Here is a 12,255-nt window from a genome sequence, read left to right as displayed (position 1 = left end):
ACCGAGTGTCAGCTTGGATTACACGAATAATTTTTGTGCTTCATTCGGGAAAAGCTGAGTTGATCTCTGCATTCAGCTGTCTAGATTTTGGTTTTCCGCCGTTACGTAAATCATTAGGTTGGTGCATAAGTTCGCAACGTTTTTGTTCTGCGTGTTGGTATTCCGGTTGCTATGAATTTGTTTATCAGGTATCATTTTTATTTGTAGTTCACTGTTGCTATCTCAGTTTACACATTGCCGTTTTGTCATTTGGAGATAGTGAGTGGATCTGCGGACATTAGAATGTGGAGTGCCCAGGGGAGAAACTGGAACATTTCCGGCATATTCTTCTGTCTGAGTTCAGTAGAGGGGTGACAGCAGCGGAGACAGCTAGAAAGATTTGCACCGTGTATGGGGATAATGCTACTGGACAGAGCATAGTAAGAAAACGGTTTCCTCGTTCAAAGGGGGTTCCCTTTGACATTAGTGACCCTCCCGTTCAGGAAGACCTTCGGAATTTGTTGAAGATCGTTTAAACGCGTTAATCTGCAATGATCCACGTCATTGTACTCGAGGACTGGCAAATGTGATGAGCTGTGATTATTCCACCATCGTGCGACATTTGCATACAATGGGGAAGGTTAAAAAATGGAATGCATGGGTATCGCATGCTCTAAAAGCCAAATCACAAAAATCAGCGGGGGCGCCATATGTGCATCTCTGCTTGCTCCTCGTCAATTGGCTTGTGAACAACATCGACCTTCCCTATCCTGCATGGTTACTGGTGACGAGAAATGGTGTCTTTATGTTAAGATAAGGAAAAGAAATGAGTGGCTGAGCTCAAACAAAGCAGCAACTGTTCGTACAAAAACCTGCGCGCATCCACGAAAGATAATGTCATGCATCTCGTGAAACAACGACGGTGTGGTGTACTACGAACTGCCTCTCTGAGGTGTAACTATCACTACTGACGTATTGTCAGCAACTGAGACCTCTTGCAGCCGCAGTCCAAGAACGACGAGCAGGAAAACTGCGTCAAGTGATGCTGCTCCACGATAACACCCACCTGCGTTCTGCTAGACTGACAAAAAACCCTGTACAGGAGCTAGGTTGGAAAGTCATTCCGCACCCACCGTATTCACCTAATCACGCGCCCTCAAATTTTCATTTTTTCCGCTCTCTATCGGACAACCTTCAACGAAATTCCTTTCTGGGTGTAAATGCGCTCCGAACATGGCTCGACGAGTTCTACGTTTCAAAACTAGGTGATTTCTACAGTCGCTGAAACGAGAAGTTATCCCAGCGTTGGCAGACTGTTGTAAACAGTGAAGGAGAATATATTATTGATGACTAAATTCTGTGTTACATGTTTATCAAAATTATTGAAAAACGCTACGAAGTTAAGCACCAACTTAATAGTTAAATATAATTTCCAGATTAGCCAGCCGGTGTGGCCGAGCGTTTCTAGGCGCTACGGTCGCAGGTTCGAATCCTGCCTCGGGCATGGATGTGAGTGATGTCCTTAGGTTAGTTAGGTTTAAGTAGTTCTAAGTTCTAGGGGACTGATGACCTCAGATTTTAAGTCCCATAGTACTCAGAGCCAGAGCCAGAAGTTCCAGATTGTTCTTTTGAAAATGACATGGTCGGGTTCTTTTCACATTCGTGACTAATTCGAGCCTTTGTTCCGTTTCTGATGTTTTCTTTCAAATATTAGCTTTCAATTAATTTAGTAACAGTTGTCTCTAGTAACTTCTTCGGTACCAGACAACCCAGAAACTTGGAAAGTCTGTAGCATTCATCAGCTAGCCATTATAAACTCTGAAAGCGCGTCTTTGTGACTAACTTCATATAGATGTTGTGCACTCGAATAGCTGTCAAAGACCCCTGAATGTCGTAAATCTGATCTCCACATGCTATTTGACAAAAAAAGTAATTTTCTCGTAAGACTTATCGCAAGCATCACGTTGTTATATGTTTTTCCAATACCGCATGGTGGTACTGAATCGGAATCCAATTAGTAAACGCTTCATCTCTCGTTCAATTCATAATAGAAATGAGTATCTCTCGCTCTTTGAAATGGCACTTGCTAGCCGCAGAGAACCGTTAAAACCTTAATTGCTTTTTAGCAAATTAAACACCATGCAATTTCGTAAATTATTACATCGCTGCCTTTACAAACATATTCACTCTCTCTGAAATTTACGCCAAACCATCGATGTTCAAATCGATCGCAATATCCTATCGGAAGACTAACAACATAAGCAAACGAAATCAACATTTTCATCTCAGCACAGAACTGTAAAAAAGATTTTATGATCGCACTGTACATATTAACAAACACGGTATACTAAATTTAACTATATGACTTGATACAACTATCAATTATATTTGCAACGCTCGGCTTATACATCGCCTCAGCTGCACAAGTCACGTCGTCATACCAACGTGTCTGAAAGATATGGATGTGTAATGTGACTTTCCCCACTTCAAAAACGCCTCTGTGCTATGCATACATGCACATAGACTTAAATACACAGACGGGAAAAATTAATGTAGAGTAATCCTGGAATACATTTGTCTACGTAACACATTTAAGTGATTAAAATGGCGAGATCACAGGCCACCGTAAGCGCGAAATACGCCATTGCAAACGTGAAATGCTGGAAAAACGTGCATAGATTGTGTTTTACAGGTTCCGGATGTCAGTTTGTGGAATGGAGTTCCATGCCTGTTGGACTACGTCGGTCAGTATAGGAATGGTTAGTGCTGCTTGTGGATTACGATGCAGTTGTCGTCCGATGATGTCCCACATATGCTCGAATGCTGGCAAATATGTTGATCGAACAGGCCAAGGCAACATGTCGATAATCCTTCGAACATGTCGGGTTACAACAGCGGTATGTGGGCAAGTGTTATCCTGTACAAAAACACCCCCTGGAATTCTGTTCAAATGGTTCAAATGGCTCTGAGCACTATGGGACTTAACATCTGAGGTCATCAGTCCCCTAGAACTACTTAAACGTAATTAACCTAAGGACATCACACACATCCATGCCCGAGGCAGGATTCGAACCTGCGACCGTAGCGGTCGCGCGGTTCCAGGCTGAAGCGCTTAGAACCGCTCGGCCACTCCGGCTGACAACTATTCTTGAAGTAATCGATTTGCAAGAGTTCGTTGTGACACTGTGCTTCCAACTGCTGCTCAAACAGCAGCTGCAGCTGCAGTACTATGCGCTACAGCCGCACGCCGAACGCAATGGTCTTCCCTCTAGTAGGCAGTGCCACATGGCCGTCCGGAGCCGGGTCTTACTGCGACCATACATTCTCGCGTCCATCGTTGCCAGCAGTCAAGTACAGTTGTCACATTCCTGCCACGTCTATCTGCAATATTGCAGAAGAAATATCCAGCTTCTCGTAGATCTGTGATGTAACCTCTTTCAGACTCACTGAGGTGTTGACAATGGAGACTTTGTCGCCTTAAGGGGACACAGTCGCGAGGGAACTCCCATAAGGAATCAATTCAAAAACGAGTAAACGTCAGGTACACTTTCTGAAGTAACTAATGGAGATAAAGACCTGAAACTTTTACAGTGTACAGCTGAAACATCATTCTCAAATCACATAAATAATGGTTAATGTATTTTATATATTTCATGAGTAATCATTTTTTTGTTCTATAAGACAAAAAATTAAAACTTTTCTAAACACCTTGGAGATTGTAAATCTGTTCATTTTATCACTACTGGTCTATTTTTTATCTAATTAATCATCGTTGTATTACCGAGAGATACTGTAAGTCTGATGTCTGTAGCAGTCATAGTTTTTGAGAAAAGTGTACCAGAAGGTCAAAGAATGTAGTTTTGAGAACAATGATATTAAAGTTTACATGCAAGAAAGTAATGTACAATGTCATACAGACACACTTTTAAAACATTCCAGGGCTATACTGTGGCTCAGCTTCTTGATCTCTATTTTCTTTTCTTCTTTTCTTTGATCTTCTGGCTATCCTGGCCTCCTTGGTACCATTTCCTGCAGAAATATCAGCATAACGGATACAGTCCATGTCAATCTTTTTCAGTCCCCTTTCAGTATTGATACCATCCTTTGTTCCCAAGAGTCTTAATACATCAGTCTTCTTTGACACACCAGCATTGAAGCACATCACTGCATCATGAACACCAAATTTTAGTGTTTCTTTTCTAACGAAAACAGTTTTTGGTAGCCTTGTCCAAATGACAGAATACAAACTTTCATTTGGGTTTTGAGTTTTTCCATCGAGACACTTTTTTCAAGAGCTCTTGTTGGCTAAGGTCTCTGAAAATGAGTTTCACAGCTAGCAGGATTTTTTCTGGAATTGAATGTTTGTGCTTGTAGCTGGAAGATGTAGCTGAGTTGTTGAATTTGCACCAGCTGTCAGGTCCCCGTGGGCAAAGGTTATGTTGTGGTTCCTTATCTGTTGAAATTTTATGAAAGAAAATAACCCAGATGGCTCTCCTCATTGCTTCTACATTGTTGCAGTTATTTCTAATGGCCATACCATAATAAGTCTGGATCCTGTCTATTTCATCTTTTGTCAGGCCCCCTTTACCACCTAACTTTTTTTCCTTACATGTCTTTAGAAGTCGTGATCCCATTCTTTTCTGTATATGTCCTATATATTCCAGTTTATTAATTTTGACTCTAAGCCCATAAGGTTTATCTTCTACCACTTTCTGATAAGCCGTACTGTCCCCCTCCCCAAGATAGTCTGTATAGAGGATACCTCTTGACTGTACAGACCTTTTGAAAATGTTAGCAACACCAGCCACTTCCATGCCTCCACTAGAACCATCATAGTCCTTTTTGCACACATGTTGTATAGTGGGATTTTTGCTACAGATGTTACAGAACTTAGTAATAATTTCAATATCCAGAACCTTCCCAGTATCAAAAGAATATGCTGACACAATGCCATTTAGGGATGTATGCCCACGTTTCTGCCAACTGCCATCAAAACCAGCAGAAATTTGCCTTGGGTCAGATTTCGTATCATTCAACTGAACTGCTTCTTTGGCTGCTTTCAACATTGTAGATTCACTTATCTCAGCTACAACTGCACCAATAGTCTTGTTGTAAACATCAAACTTTCTTGGAGGTGGAGGAATGTTCATCACTGCACAAAGAACAGCACCTGCACTTCGCCCTTTTCCAATAGATCTAAGTGCATACACTAATCTTATATTGTTTTCATACAATCTGCTTCTTGTTACGTGGGATGACATTGTATTGGCAGTACAGCTACATTCCAAACATGTCAAAACTAAATTACAAACAATTCCCTTGGTTTTCACCACATCTTCGTGCAAAGTAACATTTCCACCACAGTTTTTGCAACTTTTGTGTTTTTCGATAAATTCACGTAGTAACCTCATGGAGATCAGAATGTTTATGTCAGTAACAACAGAAACACTGTTCACACCACATATTGCATTGTCACGCATTTGAGAGGCACTTGCAAACCGGCGGCACCTAGAAGCTTCTTGCTTGAAGCACTGACACTCGCACTGACTTCACTTTCAATATTATTTTCTGCCCTGTGTTCAAAACTAGCAGTTTCGCGGTCTATTTTAACATATTGATTTCCACGAAACTTAGGCTTATATACAAACTTCCTTATTCTACCCATTGTGTTATAACGTTTCACAAAATCATTACATTTGTATCACCAAAACGTAAACAACTACGGTGAAGAAACTGACAAACGATAGTCGACAATGCAGACAGGCTGGCAAACATCAGAATAACAATTCTCTCTTGCAACCCAAATAAAGAGTATTTATATCCGTGGAACATAAATGATTGTTGTACTATAGTCAATGTTGACTACTGCGCAAGACACAGCAGAAATGAACGTGGCGCTAGTTACCATGCTTCACGAACAAATTAATAACTCCGAATCTAATAATCAGATTTGTATGAAACAAACGGCATTTTGTAGCCAAATAATTGGAGCATAGATTAAGACTAAAAAAAATAGATTTTTGGAGCCTGTTCGCGACTGTGTCCCCTTAAAGGCATTCTAGACTAACATCAGCTCACCACGTTCTACGGCTGATCCCGGCGGAGGTTCGAGTCCTCCCTCGGGCATGGGTGTGTGTGTGTTTGTCCTTAGGATAACTTAGGTTAAGTTGTGTGTAAGCTTAGGGACTGATGACCTTAGCAGTTAAGTCCCATAAGATAAAAAAAATAAAAAAAAAAGCTCACCACGTCCAGTCTCAAAGGTAACTATCGCTCACGAAAGTTGCACCGTGTATTTAAAGCAAACCTGATTTACATCTTCATACTGGCATATACTAGCGCCACTCTTAAGCGAATGACGCGAAATTTTGATAGACGTTATCTTTCAATTGTAGAAACACTCCTATGAACTTTCGTTTATGTCGGACAACTTGTTCTTGGTTGTGGAATTTTTTTTCCGTCGGTGTATAACCGCCTACTTCTCATTTAAACGTTCAAAACTTTGAACTACCAGCAGTATCAACCGTGAATCTTCGTGGTTTCGATTGTTCCCTTTAATTGCAATACACGAGCAACATACAGTTCAGTTCGAGGTCCAAGGGACCTCAGGAAAAATTCGAATAAAACTGAGTTCGACGTAGCAAAAGTTTGACTGGTCAAGGTAGAATCAGGAAATAGTTGAAGTAAGGATCTCACAAAAATAATGTTAAAAATAGTACTATAGTTTCAATAACTACCTATTTCTTTACAAAGGTTAGTGGAACGTAAGATGTAGAATTCAAATTAAAAGGAAGTTTCTTTTTTAACAGTGTTATTAATTTAATTTTTTAATTTATTTTAGCATTTCAAACGGAAGGCACATAGTAATTTCCGAAAATACACAAAGAAACGTTAATTTTATTTTGAAAATAAATCAGTGACGCTTTTCTGCTTTAGTGACAGCCAGACTGCTTGGTGAAACACATTTCCTTCGCCGTCTACTTCCGTTGTAAGATACATGCGCAACATTTTCAATGACAGCTTTATCTCTTTTGGAACAACAGGCGAAATCGGCTATGCTTCTTCTTCTACTGCCCGCATCTCGTGGTCGTGCGGTAGCGTTCTCGCTTCCCACGCCCGGGTTCCCGGGTTCGATTCCCGGCGGGGTCAGGGATTTTCTCTGCCTCGTGATGGCTGGGTGTTGTGTGCTGTCCTTAGGTTAGTTAGGTTTAAGTAGTTCTAAGTTCTAGGGGACTGATGACCATAGCTGTTAAGTCCCATAGTGCTCAGAGCCATTTGAACCATTTTTCTTCTTCTACTTCTTCTTCTTCTTCTTCATCGTTATCGTCCTACTTCTTATTTTCTGGACTAGACAAACTGTCAAGGTCAATAAGGGAACTGCAGACTTCCACAAGATCGGCAAAATAGATGCAATCATCAAATGCCACAGGCTCTCCTAAGTCAAAAATCACAGCCTCTGGTATCGTGGAAACCCGGGCCCTTTTCTCTACCCTCTCGTTGTTCCGGCTGAATCTGTAGCTCCGTGATGAATTCGCATTTCCTGAAACTGTTCATAACCATCGTCGAGGTAACACTTTTCCATCAGACATAATCATCGCTGTCAAAATTTTATCTTGAGTCTCTCCAGTGTAATCCAACATCAGAGAAACAACTTACTTGCGCAAAAGTTTTAAAATTCTTAATTATTTCCTGGTGAGTCGGTTGTAGTTTCGAAATGGTATTCCCCGAGGAAACACATAGTTTCACATTATCTAGAGACGGTAATTATTGTGAACTGCACTATTGTCCAGAAAATAGCAGAATTTTTCGCTTCTGTTCTTTATGTCTTTGTCTACGCTCAACGGCCACATTAAACAATTTTGTTGTATTAGAAGCTTTCTTGTGGAACGGTGAAGCACAAAAATGATACCCTTGAAATATCTAGGATTAGCAGCCTTAGCTATCAAAATAGGTTTTAGTTTCTGAGAGCTGGCAACGTTTACTGCAAGTAACAGCTATACGCTTGAGATTTGTCGTCTTTAAAAGTCAGTGCTCTGTCGTCTGTCGGAAACATCTGAAAAACTGCCGTTTCGTCAGTACTGAGGACATCGTATGTGTTATAATTTGCCAGAACGCTTCCGAGTTCATTTTTTCCACACCGAATAAGCTATGTTATTAACATTATTAACATTCGCTCTTTCACCGCGAATCTTCTTAAAAATGATGCGTCTTTTTTTTTTTAAAAAAAAAAAAAAAAAGAGCAAAGTTGATGTGCCACCCGCACTATGCTCAGACTAACAGAGAATTACTTGACTTTTCTTCCTGCATATAACCTCCGACAAAAACGTTTCGTTTTCCACGTTGACTCTATCTCAGTAAAAGCTGCGCGATCTCACCTTTGCTGGATTCGCATCCTGCCTCCGTGTGATAAGTTTTCATCAATACAATATTTCTACTTCAGGATTGGCATCTGCATGTATGACAGAATCCTGAAAATTTTTATTTCTTTGAAGTAGCTTTCAAAATTTATTTCTATAGTATAATATGTTACGCATTGTTGAGTAAACAGAGGACTAACGTAAAGACTGAAAGATACAAATAGTACTGAAACAACTGGCGAAACAGTTCAAATTGCTGAGTATTAGATAACAGTTAACTTCGAAATTACAGTGTGCTTTCGGGCGGTCTATTATTACAAATACTCCGATCTATCGATTGTACCAAAAAGTTTGTGAATTCTTCGGTTTATCGAGGTTTTTCCTAGGAACGGGGCAACTAGTTCGATTTATTTAAATTCGAATTAACAAGAATAGACCGTATCAACAACAGTTCAAGTTTACAGCAATGCTATAGGGTTCAGTATTTTTTACTTTACCTATGTTCTGCCAAACCCATTGAGATTAACCCTACGGTTAACCTACCCGCTCCTCTTCTCCCACCCTCCCCCACCCCCAACCCGGTGGATCCCACGCCATCAACTCAATGAGTCACAGTAGCGAGATTAATCGAGGGCTTGTTGCACAGTTTGGGATACTGGCAGGGGGAAAGCTGGTGGTATGTAATTTCCCATGACCAAATTTTGATGATTAAACTATCTTCAACACTACCATTCTACCTAACCACCTATTATGTGTCACGATTTTTTACGGATTTGCTTTGCACCTGACGACGCTGTGCTGTATTGTTGCAGATGGACGCAACCACGTGCCCTGCTGCATCCGACAAGGAGTGCCCGACATTTGCCAAGACGTGTGCCGAGGGGAGTACACAGTTATCACGGACAACATCAAGACGCACTTCTCCTGCTCCGCCTACACCGAGGAGACGCTGGCATGCATCGTCGACGGTGTCGGTCAGTATTGCAATGGTATATTGTCTCCATCGACCTAGTCCTCTCCCCTCGCTCAGTCCATCTGCTCCTCCCCCTCTCTTGTTCATCTGCCCCTGCCCTCCGCTGTCCATCTGCTCCTTACCTCTATCCATTCCCTCCTTCCCACTTCACGTCCACCTCCTTTACCCCTCTCACTGCCCGTCTCCTTCTCCTCCTCACTCTAGCTTCTCGTCCTTCTTCTCTGTACCTCCTCCACCTCTCACTCTCTGTCGATCCCCTCCTGCCCCTCTCTTTTTCTATCTGCTACACCCTCTCCCCTCCATCTGTCCATTTCCTCCACCTGTCACTCTCTGTCCATCTGCTATCCCCCCTTTCTTTGTCCACCTGCTCTTCTTCTTTCCCTCTGCCTATCTGCTCCTCCCCTTTTCTGTCCATCCCATCCTGCCTCTCTCTATCGATCTTCTCTTTCCTTTTTTGTCCATTTCTCCCTCTAAGACCATCTTCACCTGCCCCCTCTATTTCCTCCTCACCTCGTCTAAGTTCATCTCCTTCTCCCCATTCTTTGTCCATCTCCTCCTTCCCCTCTCTCTATTCTCCCCCTCTCTCTCTCACTCCACCTCCTCCTTCTCCCTCTCTCTCTGTCCAGTTCCTCCTCCCCTGTTTCTCTGTCCATCCCCTCCTCTCCCTCTCTGTCCCTCACCTTTCATTTCCTTTCTCTGTCTATTTCACTCTCCCCTCTATATCCCACTGTCCTCTTCCCTTTCTTTGTCCCCTTCCTCTCTCTGTCCCTCTCCTTCTCCTCCATGCCTATGTCCATCTCCTCCTTCCTCCTCCCTGTCTTCCATCTCTTCCTCCCCATTCTCCCTCCACGTTATCACCCCTATCCCAATACGAGGCTGCTGGTTCTTACCTACATGGGATTTCTTTCCAGATAGGAAGTAACGTGTATACAAAATGTGGCTGAAATCGACTCAAGCGTTTAGGAGGAGCTTTTTTACTCGCCAATAAGCCCACATACTGCACATGTCACATATATATTTCACATATATTTAACATATTTGACACTAATTTTTATACATACTTCGCCTCTGACTCCAGCTAATTTCGCTCTGCGGTCTCGTTTCGAAGCAGCTCGGTGTTTATGACGTCATATCTCCAGAATTACGTGTGGTACAATGATATAATTTTGCTGATAAATTCAATGGTACTTGTAGTGTCTGCAAAGTGCGTCGGGAATACACTTAGTAGTGAAAAAGGTAACGAATCAAAATTTTAAGCTTTATGTGGCAGTTACTGCATGAGTATCGAAAACGTAGTAAGCGATGAACTTTTTTCCGTTCATCATTTTGTGGGCGTCGTCTGAGAGAAAAAGTTTCTTAAAGATTTGAAATTCTGTTTAAAGTCAGTTGCAAGTCACTAAGTGCTCTCATTCTTGTACTGGATGAATAAAGCCTGGATGTTCACGAGTCGTGAGCTACACTTCTTTCTCACCCCCCACCCTTTTGAGACAGTAAGTGATATGTGTACCAACATTATTTAAAATCTATCCAGTGGTTTATGTGGAGGTGTGGAATGTTCTTACATCCACACACACACACACACATACACATTCTTAGCACGATATTGTTGGAACATTCTCACCGTTTCTTGTCATTATCTTCGTCCTATATCAACAAAGGGCTGTACGCCACGCGTGGAGTTTTTGACATTACTTTATTAAATGAAGCACAATAAATAAAGTATTTTACTAGCTGCTCAAAGCGGTAATGTGACATTCTTCACAAAAGTTTCATTCGCAAAAATCTTTCATCGCCAGTAGCAGTTCATTTATGGTAGCAGTCCAGGTAGCGAAAAAGTCTAAAGCAGCGTCCACACCGGCCGCATCGTGCATAACCAAGGAAAGAAGAAGGTCTTGTGTGGACGTCAAACCGCGCCGCTCTGCGCAACAACGAACGAATTCCGCGTAGTGTCGATACATCGAAGGAAATGGTTCGTTCGTGCGCGCCCTGTTTGCACAGTGTTTCTCGTTTATCATTTTTATTACAAGCGCGCGCACACACACACACACACACACACACACACACACACACACACACACACACACACACGCGCGCGCGCGCGCGGATAGATCACTGATATCACAAAAACACCCCAAAACATAACATCAAGTAAACAAATGCTCATTTTCTAGAGGAGGAAAGCTGTAAAACAGAAAAAAGCATACGTAGGCAAAGAAATGCTCTACTGAAACTGGGCGAGATAAACAAATACAAGTTACCAATGTGGTGTCACCGCGCGCCCTAACTTAAATCCAAAGCAGTTGCCACTACTGCCGCTTGGTGACCCAATGTTTCTTTCCATTTCACTTGCACTTCTCGTGCAAAAGCGATTGCACTCACTCACACATACAGATGCCGAGTCGTAAAGTTGAATCGTACTTCGCAAGACGTAAGTGAGTACTAGGATTTGCGCACGTAGACCAGTTATTTAACAATTACAGGAATTCGAGACTATTTCACTAATTATTCTAAAGCGGGATTACAACCATCATTCCGGGACGGCCCCGCAGAATTGGGGCAGTTGGCCACCTTAGGTTTAATAATTTAGTTCGGGTACACTACAGCATTAAGACTATAGCATAAAAATATACATAATACCATTTATTAGATGCAGCCATTACACATTATTAATAACCATAAGTCATCACCACCATGTTACGCAATGTGAATCACCTGGAACCAGCCAGCCACCAGTCAATCGTAATTGTTTCTCGAGCATAATTGTTTCTCGAGCATCATGTGCTCACTGTGTTGTCCGTACTCTGTAGTTATAGCTAAGCTTGAACATTCCTTCCCTTCCCCACGGGCGCCAACGACTCCAAGCAAATCTGCACCGTATCCGAAACTTGGCCTATAACTCGATCATTTCAAAAGTCTTAAATTTTCATTGAAATTCACAACCGGTTAAAC

The 12,255-nt window shown here is 41.9% G+C and overlaps 1 protein-coding gene across 1 annotated transcript in view; it reads left to right on the top strand.

The window, feature by feature from the left end:
* Positions 1-12,255, top strand: part of LOC124775499 (Ig-like and fibronectin type-III domain-containing protein 1) — a 1,067,132-nt gene that overhangs the window by 947,967 nt on the left and 106,910 nt on the right. The window contains exon 11 of the mRNA XM_047250332.1: positions 9,146-9,307. Coding sequence (XP_047106288.1) covers positions 9,146-9,307 — 162 coding nt within the window. The remainder of the gene's footprint in view (positions 1-9,145; positions 9,308-12,255) is intronic.

This window comes from Schistocerca piceifrons, chromosome 2 (assembly GCF_021461385.2).
Source record: "Schistocerca piceifrons isolate TAMUIC-IGC-003096 chromosome 2, iqSchPice1.1, whole genome shotgun sequence".
Taxonomy (NCBI): domain Eukaryota; kingdom Metazoa; phylum Arthropoda; class Insecta; order Orthoptera; family Acrididae; genus Schistocerca; species Schistocerca piceifrons.
Note: the sequence above shows the minus strand (reverse complement) of the source record. Positions and strands in the feature narration are given on the sequence as shown.